The sequence below is a fragment of the Limanda limanda genome, chromosome 15, assembly GCF_963576545.1.
Source record: "Limanda limanda chromosome 15, fLimLim1.1, whole genome shotgun sequence".
NCBI lineage: Eukaryota > Metazoa > Chordata > Actinopteri > Pleuronectiformes > Pleuronectidae > Limanda > Limanda limanda.
Window position 1 is genome coordinate 14,986,762 of NC_083650.1, and position 13,766 is coordinate 15,000,527.

At 43.0% G+C, this 13,766-nt stretch overlaps 2 protein-coding genes across 3 annotated transcripts; one reads left to right on the plus strand and one right to left on the minus strand.

The window, feature by feature from the left end:
* The first annotated feature begins 120 nt into the window (after positions 1-120).
* pla2g12b (phospholipase A2, group XIIB) lies at positions 121-4,820 on the plus strand. 2 transcript variants are annotated; one of them, XM_061087605.1, is made up of 4 exons: positions 121-1,213; positions 1,680-1,768; positions 2,499-2,664; positions 3,531-4,820. In XM_061087605.1, exons 1-4 carry the CDS (start codon positions 229-231, stop codon positions 3,647-3,649), a joined length of 1,359 nt encoding a protein of 452 aa, XP_060943588.1. In that variant the 5' UTR covers positions 121-228; the 3' UTR covers positions 3,650-4,820. The 2 variants fall into 2 exon arrangements, with proteins under 2 accessions (XP_060943588.1, XP_060943589.1); XM_061087606.1 differs by having other exon boundaries at positions 1,680-1,756.
* oit3 (oncoprotein induced transcript 3) lies at positions 3,814-13,766 on the minus strand. The gene is made up of 9 exons (XM_061087604.1): positions 13,639-13,766; positions 10,946-11,320; positions 10,753-10,863; positions 9,163-9,285; positions 8,954-9,076; positions 8,018-8,178; positions 7,454-7,866; positions 5,570-5,669; positions 3,814-5,405 (listed from the first exon to the last, which is right to left on the minus strand). Exons 1-9 carry the CDS (start codon positions 13,694-13,696, stop codon positions 5,253-5,255), a joined length of 1,617 nt encoding a protein of 538 aa, XP_060943587.1. The 5' UTR covers positions 13,697-13,766; the 3' UTR covers positions 3,814-5,252.

Here is a 13,766-nt window from a genome sequence, read left to right on the forward strand (position 1 = left end):
AGATTAGAATAATAACAGAAGAAGAGTTCTTGGATTGATCATGGGGTGACCTTTGCCCCTGACGTGAGCGAGTGCCTTGCTGTCTGCTGGGACCTAATCACAGGTCAAAGTCTGCTCTCTGGCTGACGGGGACACCAGTGGCACATTGTGTTTTTGTCCCTCACTGCCTGACAACACCTCGTCCTGCCTGGAGCTTCCTCTGCCTTGATTTCGACCCACTTCAACGCCATGCTGCTTCGGAATGTCGCCCTGCTTCTCCTCTGCACCTCTGTTGCCATGTCGGCCGCTTTAGGCCACTACCTGGTTCCAACAAAGGAGGTGGAGGAGGAGACGACAGTGGAGGAGGAGGCCCCTGTTCTAAACTTAGCTGCTGTAAGTGATGGTGTTGTTGAAGCTGCCTCTGTGGATGCAGCTGAAGAAGATGTAGCTGCTGCTGCGGTGGAACCAGAGGATGATGCTCCTGCAGCTGAAGAAAGACTCGCAGTGGATCAACCAGCAGCTGACAACAAGGAAGTGGATGTCCTCATAGTAGATGATGCCACTGCTGAAGAGCCGGGGGCAGAAGGTGACGTGCCAGCCGGAGACACCCATGCTGTGGAAGCCCTCACTGAGGAGGTGGTCACCCAGGAACAACCTCCCTTGCGAGACGACACTCCTGTGAAGGCCCTGGCTGAGGAGGCTCTCACCCAGGAACAAGCTCCCTCGGAAGACGACACTCCTGTGGAGGCCCTCATTGAGGAGGCTCTCACCCAGGAACAACCTCCCTCGGAAGACGACACTCCTGTGGAGGCCCTCATTGAGGAGGCTCTCACCCAGGAACAACCTCCCTCGGAAGACGACACTCCTGTGGAGGCCCTCACTGAGGAGGTTGTCAACCAGGAACAACCTCCCTCGGAAGAAGACACTGCTGTGGAGGCCCTGGCTGAGGAGGTTGTCAACCAGGAACAACCTCCCTCAGAAGACGCTATTGCTGTGGAGGCCCTGGCTGAGGAGGCTCTCACCCAGGAACAACCTCCCCCTGAGGAAGAGGGGAACGAGATCGCACCGGTCCAGACAAAGCCATCCCTGGACAGACCCTCAGCTAATGAAGATGAAAGCAGTTGGGGCTTCAACTCGATTAGGAGTAGTTTCCAGTCGATGCACGGATACTTTGACTCCCTGGTGGAGCTGGTGGGGGGTCGCGATGGTGTGTGCCAGTACCGCTGCAGACATGGTAAGACCGAGGAGATCCCTCAAATTAACTTAGAGTTGAGAAATCTTTGTTGTCCTGGAGGAGGAAATCATTAAGGAGACACAGAGATAGATGGATGTTCAGGTTTTTCTAAAGTAGGACTTCCAGTCACTATTGTGTTGTCTACATGCAATGTGTTTATTTGCTCAGCTCACTTGAACTCTCAGATTGAATCAATGCTTCTGTCAGTTTATCAACCACTAATGTCTCGATTTAAGATAACGTGCTCGACCATGAAGCTGCTGATACTGAAACCTGCCTGTGTTCTGTTTATCAGTCTGTTCCTACAGTTACCCAATCAATACTGATGTTCTCAAACAGAAGTTACATCTTATCTGTGAAGAGATCACACCTACGAACACATATATCCTTTGACTGGGCAAACCTGATGACATTACTTTGTTCACGTTTACACATTCAGCTCACTTTTTTGGTTTTGTTCTTTTAGGAGATCCTCCTCAGCCTCGTGCCGGCTACCAGATGCCGGAGCCCAATGGCTGCAGCTCGTCTCTGGTGGGATTCCAGGTGAATGAAGCTGTAGGTGGCCTGTTCGAAGCACAAACAGCTCAGAACTACACCATAAAACCCATTTAATACATTTATATTAACACAACTAATAAGCAGGACAGGGGCAGATCCAGGGGTGGCCAGCTGAGATCTGAGGGGCTCCTAAAGTGCCCCTGTCCTGTCCTGTTAGTTTTTTTAATAAAATAGTTGTTTACTAACAATACTAACAATTAATGTATCAATTTTGTATGAGTTCACATACAACTGGCTGGCGACAGGGGGTCACACACTACACAATCTTTCCCCAGGAAGAACCCCCCCCGACTGGTCTCCAAACTACATTAAGAAAGAAACACGGTTAATCTGGTGATTATCCTGCTGTAGAAAGACACATCCAGCTAGAGGAGGTGAAACTCTTCAGTGTATGCTAGTTCAAAACTGACCAAGCCCAAGAGAGAAAACAAAAAAACACACTGCCACCCTGAGCCCGACACACACTCAGGTTTTTGTCCAAACCCTGAGTCTTTGTTATCTCTTGCTCTCTGATTGGCTGGAGTTGGCTTGAGTCGTCGCAGACTCCGACAAGATTTCCAGCAGGTTGGAAATCTGATCGGAACGATGAACCTCCCAAAACTTGCTGAAGACTTAAGACATAGTGAAATGAGCGCCATCAGGACATATAACTGAATGGTCCCTGATAAAGTAAAAGACTAGATCTATTACTGCTGCACTGACATAATAAAATTTGTTCTTTTCACAGCTCGACCTCGGGGTCCCTGTCATGACAAAATGCTGTGACCAACACGACTTGTGCTACGACACTTGCGGGACGAGCAAGTTGGACTGTGACGCTGAGTTCCGCTCGTGTCTGCTCAACATCTGCTCTGACCTCAGGAAGAGCCTGGGCTTTGTGTCGCAGGTACAAGGTGAGAAGATTGCAACTAGTTACTTCTCCCCTTTTTCTTCTCCCCTGACTATGTACTGTGGCAGAATATCAGTGGTGGACACTAACTAAGTATATTTACTCAAGTAGGTAGTTGTACTTTATGTTTATGTAACTTTCTACTCTATTACTTGATTTTAGAATGAAAATTTGTACTTTTGGCTCCACTACCATTGTCTGACAGCTTTAGTTACTTTTCGGAAGTCAGTATAAACCATATGTCTCCAGATGTGTTGAATGTTTGTGAGAAACTGAAGGATAAACCTTATGTTGAGAAAATTCTAAATCAACCCTTTAAAAACCTTTTGGATCCACTGGAATTTGCATCGTCACAAAAAACTGACGATGCCCTTTCAAGCTGATCCAAACTCTGTTTTTCTGAGCTCATGAATAGTTGACATGGTTCCTCTAGTCTATAGATATGTATATCTAATAGAATATTATGTATAAACTACTCAACAGTAAATATAACAGTTAAAAGGAGAGAGAAACAACTTCAGCAGTAACAACATATACGAAGCAGCAATTTGAATCCAAAAACATCAGAGAGAATGGCAAAACATTACATTGCACTTTTATTTTTCATACTTAAAGTATAACTTTAAAGTAACTTAAAATAGCAGTAGTAAAGTACATCTTACTTCAATACTTTTACTCAAGTAAGGTTTTGAATGTGGGACTTTTACTTGTAGAGGAGTATTTTCAAAGGATCTGAATACTTCTCTACCACCGCAAAAATATATATGTTGTTATGAATATGATCATCAGTAAGAACAACCCATACCGTTCTGTATATTAACTCTGCCTCCCTTCTTTTTCCTTTTTCCTTTTCCCTCTCTCTCTTCTCAGCCTGTGACTCCATGGCCGACGTCCTCCACAACACAGTGGGGACTCTGGGCTGCAGGCCCTACATGAACAGCCAGAGGGCAGCGTGCGTCTGCGAGGACGAGGAGAGGGATGAACTGTGATACAGACAACTATGGACGACCCCTGCATGGACACTTTCACGGGCAAATAGCCAGACTCATTAGCAGCAGATTAGTCTTGGTATTTATAGGTTTCTCTGTCAAAGAGGAGATATTTATCATGAGTCAGAGTTTGAAAGAAATGACACACATGGAAACTGCTGATGAACAGTTGCTTGGGTTTTATTCATAGAAATTAAGTGTCTGCTTGTGACTTTCAGAAACGTAGTGAACCACTCATGCATATTACACTCTCAAAACTTCATTTTCATTTAATTTTTAGGCCATATTTTGGTCTCTATGACTCCATTACCATAAATTACTCCAAACAAATTTCCTGATGGGGAGGATATTGCAGTTGGATTAATTTGGTCTAGACAGGAAGACACAGGATCAGTATTATGGCACATGTGGTTCATTGTGTGCTGCTATTTGACTTTTATTACACTAGTTTGCTCAAAACTCAAATCTAAGTCAGATAAAAAGTGACGCCGATTACAGTTATACTGAGTTAATGTTGGGTGTAAGTTATTTGTGTGTTATTTGTTATTTTGTATAAATAAATACACGACTAATTGCAGATTAACTGACGTGATTAATTCTAGATTAACTGTCAGGCTGATGAAGCAGGGAGGTGAATAATTTCCAGGCACCGTGCTCCGACATCTCTTTTCCGCCATGCTGTAATGTGTGACATGCTCCCCAGCCAGTGATTATACAGAGCAGATGAGTCCAACAAAAAAAAAAAGAAGCATCTTTGGATGTATCACATGTATTTTTCCAAGTCAGTGATGATGTGAAATATAAACCACTTTCATAAATCCACTAAATCTTTAAGCCATAATCAAGCCTGAGAAATGCCTGAAAGTCTGACCCAGAAAAATATCCTTCATGCTGCAGTTGTTACAAATGAACTGTGGCCCCTCAGAATGATTTCTAATAGAAATGCCATTCACTCTAATGTCAGTAAATTGTGCTGCCAGGCAAAGTGGATGAGACGCACAAACTCGCATGCATTAAATAGAAAGTGAGTGATCGAGAGTGATGTGAGGGGACACTGGAGGTGGAGAAGAGAGGAGTGTGTATATCTGCATGTATATGTGTATATGTGGGGCTTTAAATGATACTCTGTGTCTGTGTGTACATACAAAATAAAATGAATCTCCTGGCCTGAGCAACTGGGTTGAATATTGGGGAGTTAAAGTCCGATATCTGTATACAATTATTATTTCTTACCAATTAATAATCGCTAGAAATACCTTAGAAAAAATGTAAGTAGTTTATCAGTATGATGAAGTTTAGTATGTCCACACTGAAAAATATGTATATGTATATGTCCACAGGTGAATTTCAACAAGTTAAAAATAATGTATGAACTTAGCGTGAACTAGTGCATTTCAGGGACTGTGAACTTCAAATTCAAATTTGGAAGTTACGAGCGTTAAGTAGTTCATTTTAATCTTTAAGAACTGAACTTTGAACTTATTCTTTTTTTGTGAACTTTGAACAAAACTGGATACAACCCTCCCGCCTGCTGTTATATAACGTTCTATATGCTGCTGGCCTGTTCTCATGCTGTGTTTCTGGGTGTGTGTTAGCATCATGACTAAGGCAGGATGAAGATGGGGCCTCCAGTGAGCGTGTGCTGCTCCTGAGGGTCACTGGTCCGCGCCTCCCGTCGGACACGTCCTCGACAGTGCTGAGCACAGCGGGAGTCTCCTGTCCCGCACACTAACACCTGACAGTGGAGGAACACTTGCTGTAAACAGAGGAAAACAAAGAATATTTACAGCAGAGATAGAGAAAAATGGCATGTGAGGATACTGCTAATTCACTTCAGTCCAGGGGTAAAGTCTTAATATTATACAGACATACGCCCACACACAGCTGCCGCCTGGCTCCCAGCATGCTCGTTGTACTCACTTGGTTGTCCTTGCCGATGAACTTGAAGACTGGGACCTGGAAGTGTTTAGAGAGCTGGTCCTTTGACGTGTACTGTGTCACCGCCTCATCAGAGATGCACCTGAGCAGGGAGACAAAGAGGGGACATTCAATTTCAATCTGATTTGTATAGTGCCCAATGATAATATCCATCACCTCAAGGGACTTTACATAATAAGTTCGAGACCTTACAAATTGTAGAGAAACCCAACAGTTCCCACAATGAGCAGCACTTTGGCGACTGTGGAGAGAAAAAACTCCCTCATTTAATGGGAGAAACCTCGAGCAGAACCAGACTCAAAGTGGGCGGCCGGTTGAGGTGAGCAGGGGAAAATGGGAAGGAGAGGAGAGATAGTTGGTAAAGAGGGGAGAGAAGAGAGAGAGAGATGTGGGGAGGGGGAGGAGAAGATAGAGAGAGACCAGGAACAGTATCGCACCATCAGGTTTCAGCTCAGACTAGTTATAAACAATAAGAGTGTAAAGATGTTATAAATGATAAATACAGCCATATAGGCAGGTGAGATCTCAACACAGGGCTCAGTGACCCGTATGTATTTCTAACAAGCCACTTCATTAAGTTTAGCCGGCCCAAGGCTTTGAACCTCGGCTCGAGTCTAATAGGAAATCCTGACAACAGATCACAGCCCTGCACTGTCTCGGTGTCCAGGGAGCTGCCCGATCAACTCTTACTCTGGATCCAGGGACGAAAGGGTTTGCCAGAACTAAGTGTTCCCCAGATAACGAGGACGTTTCGAGTTTTCCACCAAAAAACACGATTGTTTTCTCTCCACATTGATTAGAGTATGAGGCCAGTGGCATTTTTCATTTGACATTTCTTTCAAGGAGTGGTTGATTTCCTGTCCTATAACTGTCAAGCAGCTGTTGCTGAGGCTTTGTGCAAACACCGCAGCCGGGTTGGATCAATGACATTTATTATAAGAATTATTAATGTTGCACAACTACAAGGTATTCTGGTGTTTATGGGAAAATATTAAAAAGTCATACTTCAGCAGTTTTTTAGTGTCTGCATAAGCAGGACACTTTATAGGGTAGGTTAATCGAAATATTAAAAAAGCACTTATTTTAGAAATGAACCATGCAGTTTTATTTTTATTTGTTCAGGTTATTTACTGAGATTTAATAATATGATGGAGGTCGAAGGGGTTTCATCGGCGGAGCTCACAACATTGTAAAATTATTAACACTGTTATTATTATAAATAAAAAAATGATAAACCACGTGTCTCCAGAAGAAAAAGTCCACGTACCATGTCTGTCTGGAAAATGTACAATTACTTATATACACAGTTGTCACTTTGATTTTACACTTACTTCCTCTAATTTATATAGTACTGTACTAAATCTTTTCCTATATTTAGCTCTTTTACTTAATTAAAATGTTTCTCTTTTTTTTCTCTTTTTCTTTCTCTATATTCTCAATGATATGCTCTTATTGCAACGCAGAGCTGACCTGTGCTTCTCGTCCAACACTTTTCATTTTCCCATTGACCCTGTGTTAACTTACATATCGCAAATAAAACATGAAACTAATATATGTACGAGTATTAGAGCCATATTGTAGAAAACAACAGTTATCATATTTTTGAGAATAAAGTTGTGAAGAGAAAAAATCTCAGAATTGTTTTCTACGATTTTGTGGCCCTGAACTCTCTTGTAGTAATAGCAGCTCATTGTCGAAGTTTATGAAGAAATACGTTTATCATGACCCATCCATCACTGTCTGTGTAGTACATTCTTATTTTTACGAAAAAGTCACACTAAAAGTAAAAACAGAATGTAAATGATGATTCAGCAGTGTTGTTATGTCAGGATGAGTTGTGGCCTTTCAACAGATAAAACTATTCACCCATCTTTGATGAGGTAATACTTGAGCGCCTGGTCAGCTTTGGGGCCTGGTGTGGCAAAGCAGCTCTCCACCAGCGCCGAGAGGCCCTCCAGTCTCTCTTTGGGCTCCACCCCGAAGAACAGGGAGTCGTGCAGGCGGAGCTGCGGCGGCGTGCGGTAGGACTCTGAGAACTCAGCGTTCTTGAAGAGCTCCAGGGAGAAGGGGAAGACGCCCTCGCTGTGGCCTGCCAGCTGCAGGGCTGAGCTGCGCAGACTTGCCTGGTATCCGTCCGACACGTGGTACTCCCTGGGGAACTCGCAGGTGACTGGGAGCACCAACTTGCTGGTGCGGACGATCAAGTCTCTGCTGCTACCGGGGCTGCTCTTGGGAAGGCCTGTCACCAGGTTGGTCCCCACAATCTTGTCGTCTGTCACCTGAGGGTCAAAATTCACCTCACTTTTAATAGCTTTCCCACTGACAGCCTCACACAACACATTTCTGAAATACACTGAAATTAAAATTGAATTACTCCCTTAACTGTCGAGGCCTGTGCACATTCAAGAATTCCAACTTAACGTCTCTGACCTCCACCGTGGTGCCGCAGGTCTTCAGGCTGAAGTTGAGATTGATGTGTGTGCCGTTGGAGACGCCGCGACAAGACGAGTTGGACAGGAAGAGCTCCAATCCTTCTACAAGGTCCTTGGGGACAGACACAGTAATAGAGCTGGACTCACACTGGACTGGCACTGCAGGAAAGAAACACATGTATCATGACCCTGTGCATGGATGTAATAACAAGGGCCAGCACCACAGTCATGGGACTGAATGAAAACATAACACACAACCTGAAATACAGCTTTATAAAAAACTGTAAAAGCTAAGATGGAGAGGCAGTAAAGAAAAATTAAGAAATATTAAACTGACAGAAAAACTAAATTATACCAGCCTGACTTTTAACTAAAATATTGGATTTTGTTGATTTTGTTTCAACTAAATTAACTAAAAAAAATTCTGGACCAATTGCCACAAAACTTTGTGGAAGAATTAGGTATGGAGTGAAGGAAGAACCCATTCAAGATGTTCCTCTTTTGTTAACATTATGATATAAAATTGATTAGTTGATCAAAGGAAAATTAATCTGCAGTAATTTGACCAAATGACTAAATGGATGGAGTGTCTCATTTCCTGAAAAGGAGGACTGTAGCAAAGTATTGATCAGTCTTCTACTGCTATTATCCACCGCTAATATAATCCTCCCTGAAAGATAAATAATCAGCATTATGTTAGAAATATATAAGTTATGGCCCGAGGGAAATCCATTCTGATCAAATCTGTACTATCCGGAGCATCCTTACAGATTAATGCAAGCATGTAACCAAGATTGATCTTGCTTCACTGAGTGATTGATTATCTAACTGCAGCATCTACCTTTCTAACACACACACACACACACACACACACACACACACACACACACACACACACACACACACACACACACAGACGAAGACACACACTCACCCTGACACGTGCGTTTATCCTCTCCCAGCTCCAGCCCTCTGGGGCAGTGACACTGATAGGAGTCCAGCAGCGAGGAGCAGCCGTGGGTGCAGCCTCCATTGTTCACGTGGCAGCCTGCTATCTCTGCACAAGGCCACACGGAGAAAAGAAGAAGACATTGAAGAACACAGTGATTGGTTTAAGTATCTCAGCTGGGGTGTCATATGTACCTCTGCAGTGGTGTCCGTCCTCATCCAGCACGCGACCCGGCCCACACTCACAGCGCCTGGACCCCTTGGTGTTCACACACAACTCGGCACAGCCGCCATTGCCCTTCTCACACTCATTCACATCTGAACACAGGACATGCAAAACACCGGGGTCAGATATTATTAGCAGATGAGTCTTATTTTAATCGACTGAGTACCAGGTGGATGGAGTTTATTGCCAAAAAGGCAATTCAGTTAGTGTTCCAGGAAAGAGGAGGATAAATCAACTTAAAGGACTTCAAAACAGATTTCATAATACTGAGCAGAACTGGTAAAAGTATATGGGTTGATATGATGGATTACATAAAAGGAGAGAAAAGAGTGAGAGTGTGACACAGTGAGGAGAAAGAGGGAGTGGGTATGGAGACAAGAAAAAGTTATTTCTGAGACAGAGAGAGGAAGATTCGGTTGATGGTTGAATAATGAGATAATGTCAGTTCTCACGCTGGCTATAGACTCCCCCTGCACGCTCGTCACCCATCATTAGGTGTACCATCCCACACACAAACACACACACACACACCCACACACACACACACTCACACACACACACACACACACACACACACACACACACACACACAAACACAAACACACACACACACACATGCTCATAGGTCTTGTTTGGGGACATTACCTTCATATCCTGGAGACTTAACCTACACCAAAACATATCCACTACACTTCTGCAACTGAATAAAGAGAGATGAGTAATATCTAGACCACACACACACACACACACACACACACACACATACACACACAGACAGACACACACACACACACACACATTTACAGAATATGCCCGTTGGCATGAGATGAAATGTCTCTAATAGAAGTCATGAGGTTGTGGTACACTGGAGTGATGTTTGTAAGGGGAACAGACACTGGAGGAGCTAATTTGAATATGATTTGATTTTAATGTAAAAGTATTCTTTCATGTCAGCTAGTGTGTGAAAGATAGAGAGTCAAGCAGGAATCTTTCTAAAAGCAGAGGCGTTACAGAAGGGTGGGCAAAGAATGGCTGTACACTGTATACACAGTATTGGGCCTCCTGCACGTCAACACAGCTCACCTGCTCACCTGAAACGAAATTTCTGTAACATCCACTATTCATATCCACTTTTATATCATTAAAAGTTAAATACTATCCATTTAAAAATCAATTCAAATGAAGGTGATGGATGGTGCTGATGGAGTGATAATGATGCTGATGAAGACTGTGAGGTGCAGCTGAAAGCTCCAGAAAAGCTGCAGTCATAGCTATGAAAAATATCTATATGCACTTTGCTGTTTGCACTAATCACTTGATTGCATTGTTTTTTTGTGTCTTTGCTAGTTCTGCCCCATTCTGAAGTCAAGTAAATGTGGATATTTGACTAAAAAAAATATGAAAACATAGATGTAATTGTTAAAATATTAGGTGATGCCTTGAATCTCATTGTTTTTCTGAAACCTTTTCCAGCCTGTCCATCCCCTGTTCTCTCCTCTTATCTTTGACCTTACACAATTGATCTCTGCCCTCTCTTCCTCCCTGTGTTTCTGTCTCACCCAGGCACGTTTGTCTGTCCGGTCCCAGCTCAGTTCCAGGAGCACAGCGGCAGTCCGACTCCGGACAACTGGGACCTGTACAGTCCACCTCATCGCAGATATCATAAAAATCTGTGGAACATAGATGCAGGACAGGGAAATGAAAACCAATGCAAATTCATGATTTTAATATTTTTACATATCACACACTCACGGCCACAGTACACGTGGAAGCAGACTGATGGTCTGGGCAGGCGGTACACAAAGTATCCCCCGGCGCAGGCCTTCACGTCTACACTGGCATTCCACTGGCAGCAGTTGTCGTTGTAGCTGGCACACACTTGGAGAGTGATAATGCCGTCATTGGGTTGAGGGTGGCTGCCGTTGAGCCAGACTGGAGCGTGGGTGCCACAGTGATTCTCAGGGACACAGAAGGTGGGCATGGCATCTCCGGCCATGCCAGTGAAGCGGTACCATTCTCCGGACATGTGGCTGTCACACAGCGGCACGCCAGAGGACTTGTTGACGTGGTAATCTGTGTTCCTCCAGGGTTCGTTCAGGCTGATGTAGGCCGTGCACGGGTCCAAGGCTGAGGCAAGAGGGTGGGAAAAACTATAAACGTGATTTAAATGGGCGTTTTAAAATAGGTCAGACAGGAACGGCTGGACAATGAGTAGGAACACAGTGCAGTCACAGAGAGTGACTCTATAGGGAGCTGGTGGGGCCCTGTCTATTTTTTTCACTTAAAACAACATAAACAATAAATATGATAATTTGTTAAGATTTTTTATTTTCTAAGCTTTTTTCTGAGGAACCACTGTCAATATATTCAATGATGTGTGTCTTTGCTCAAAGTTACAGAGTTTACAGTGAACTTAAACGTGTGCCTCACTGGATGTTGGACATATAATCGGTTCCTCTGTGTAATTTGTGGCCTTTTTTTGGCCCCTGATCTGCCACTGCTTCCCTGGACAAGGCCGACACACAGGGACAAACAACCGTTCACGTAAATATTTACCTCTTCAATCCAGAGTATTCAGTGAATCTAATCCCAATCCGCATTAACATGCAAACACCACAAAGAAAGACCCCGCCGGAACATAAATCTCTGAAATAACATTATCTGCATGGCTAAATACCATTAGATGTGATTTTGTGTGTTATGTAGTGACGCTAATTCTAGGAAACACCATTAGTTACTCTGGGGAGGTTTCAAATGTCAGCTCAGTCCATAGACAAGCTATAAATCTTCTTTTGTGCCGTAAGTCAAACACTCGGACCTCCATGATGAACTCTAACACAGTCAATTCTAATTGAACTGAAAGCCAACAAACCGTCCACAAACGGCTCTTTATCCTGAACCTTCTGTCCGTTTTCACTACGGCCGGATTGTGCCAAATCAGGAGAACAACTGAACGAGCAGAGTAAACAAGGTGCAGCAAAACAATCAATGGGCTCTCACTTCTTCAGGCCCTGTCAACAGTGTAATTAAGAAGTGGATGTGAGACGAATTGAAAAGAAGAAGACGTGTGCTGATGATGGCGATGTGCAAAGTGGGCCAGAGAGAGACAGTCGTCTGGGATGAAGACACAGCAGGAGGTCGATCGGCTCGGCCGCAAAGCTTTTGTGACAAGCCAGAGCCAGGAAACATGAGGGCGAGCAACCAGAACATAAAGTGACACTTTAGTGGAGCAGTAACCAACCACTATAACTCTATAGGCTTTCCATTTAGTTAGATTGCTCTGCATAGACATCCCATATTAACACTGTTACTCATACTTCGAATGAAAATAACTTTCCGTGCGACCACTAATGGACTTGACATTTACTGTGACAATAACTGTTCCTCTTCCTGTAGCTAAAGTAAACATGAAAACACACAAACACGTTCTCTACATTACGGCTGAGTCAAATTAACTGATAGCACCTTGGATCTTGAAAGCTACGTAACCACATTTGTGTGCCATGGGACTAATTTTACGACCATAAATGATTTAATCCACTAATGGACAAGTCCGTCTTGTCACGGCCTGCTGCTCCAGTAAAAGCAGAGGGATCAGTCTGAGGACTCACAGAATAAACGACCGGTTTTGAAGACGTACAACTGAGGGGGGCAGAGGACACAGCTGACTCATGTGGGTGTATGTAAATGGAGGCGTTAAATCTTCCAGATGGAGCTTGAATAGCTTAATATGGCTATTAAGGGAACGTTGTGGCGCGTTTTACTTGTGTCAGACGCTGCATCTCATCCGTACAGATGAAGATGAAGACGATGAAGAACCAAGGTTGTTGTTCTTGTTATTGTGGCAAAAACAGTCGTGTTAATAGCAATACTATTAAGTTGGTGATGTTCTCTATTTATCTTATCCTCATCGAATCATACTCAAATAACAGATCAGTGATCTAATCCTGCAAAAAAAGTAGTCCCCATTTTTCGACAATCTGATATATCTTTGTATTTTTTATTTGTATTAATCCACAGTTTAGAATAGTCCCAAAGACATACATTCAGTACCCAGCATCTTTAGGAAAATGTACATATTTATTTATTTACATATATATATATAATAATAGTAATAATAATAATAATAAATATATATATATTTGTTAAATTGTTTTACTTTTCCATAATAAGTAGAAATAAATTGACTTGACGCAGAGTGTTATAAAATGGTCATGGTAGTCTAAAAGTATTGAAAAATTAACAAATACATTCTCAAAATTGGTCTTTTCGTTTGACCTGTAGACAACAGAGTGTAGTCTTTGCTTCATCCTTTAATCTATAGTAAATAGGAAAGGAAGAATAGTAGCAAAGAAGAATTTCATAAACACAGAGCTTAGACTCAAACTCAGTACAATAAATAATCTTAAAACTAGGAAATGCTACTTAGGAAATGTTGCACTCACCTTTACCTGCAACAGCAAGAAGCTCCTGCAGCAGACTGATCATCACCAGAATAATCATGATGTGTTTAAATTTAAATCAAAGATACCAGGAGCTCAGTGTGGATGTTTGTGTGCCTTCAGCCTTTCTG

Excerpts from the sequence above, each read along its gene's own strand:
- pla2g12b (XM_061087605.1), top strand. The coding sequence starts at position 229 with ATGCTGCTTCGGAATGTCGCCCTGCTTCTCCTCTGCACCTCTGTTGCC. Across the intron at positions 1,769-2,498 it reads GATTCCAGGTGAATGAAGCT|CTCGACCTCGGGGTCCCTGT; the intron begins GTAGGTGGCCTG and ends TTCTTTTCACAG. Across the intron at positions 2,665-3,530 it reads CTTTGTGTCGCAGGTACAAG|CCTGTGACTCCATGGCCGAC; the intron begins GTGAGAAGATTG and ends CTCTCTTCTCAG.
- oit3 (XM_061087604.1), bottom strand. The coding sequence starts at position 13,696 with ATGATTATTCTGGTGATGATCAGTCTGCTGCAGGAGCTTCTTGCTGTT. Across the intron at positions 11,321-13,638 it reads TCTTGCTGTTGCAGGTAAAG|CCTTGGACCCGTGCACGGCC; the intron begins GTGAGTGCAACA and ends CTCTTGCCTCAG. Across the intron at positions 10,864-10,945 it reads CTTCCACGTGTACTGTGGCC|ATTTTTATGATATCTGCGAT; the intron begins GTGAGTGTGTGA and ends TATGTTCCACAG.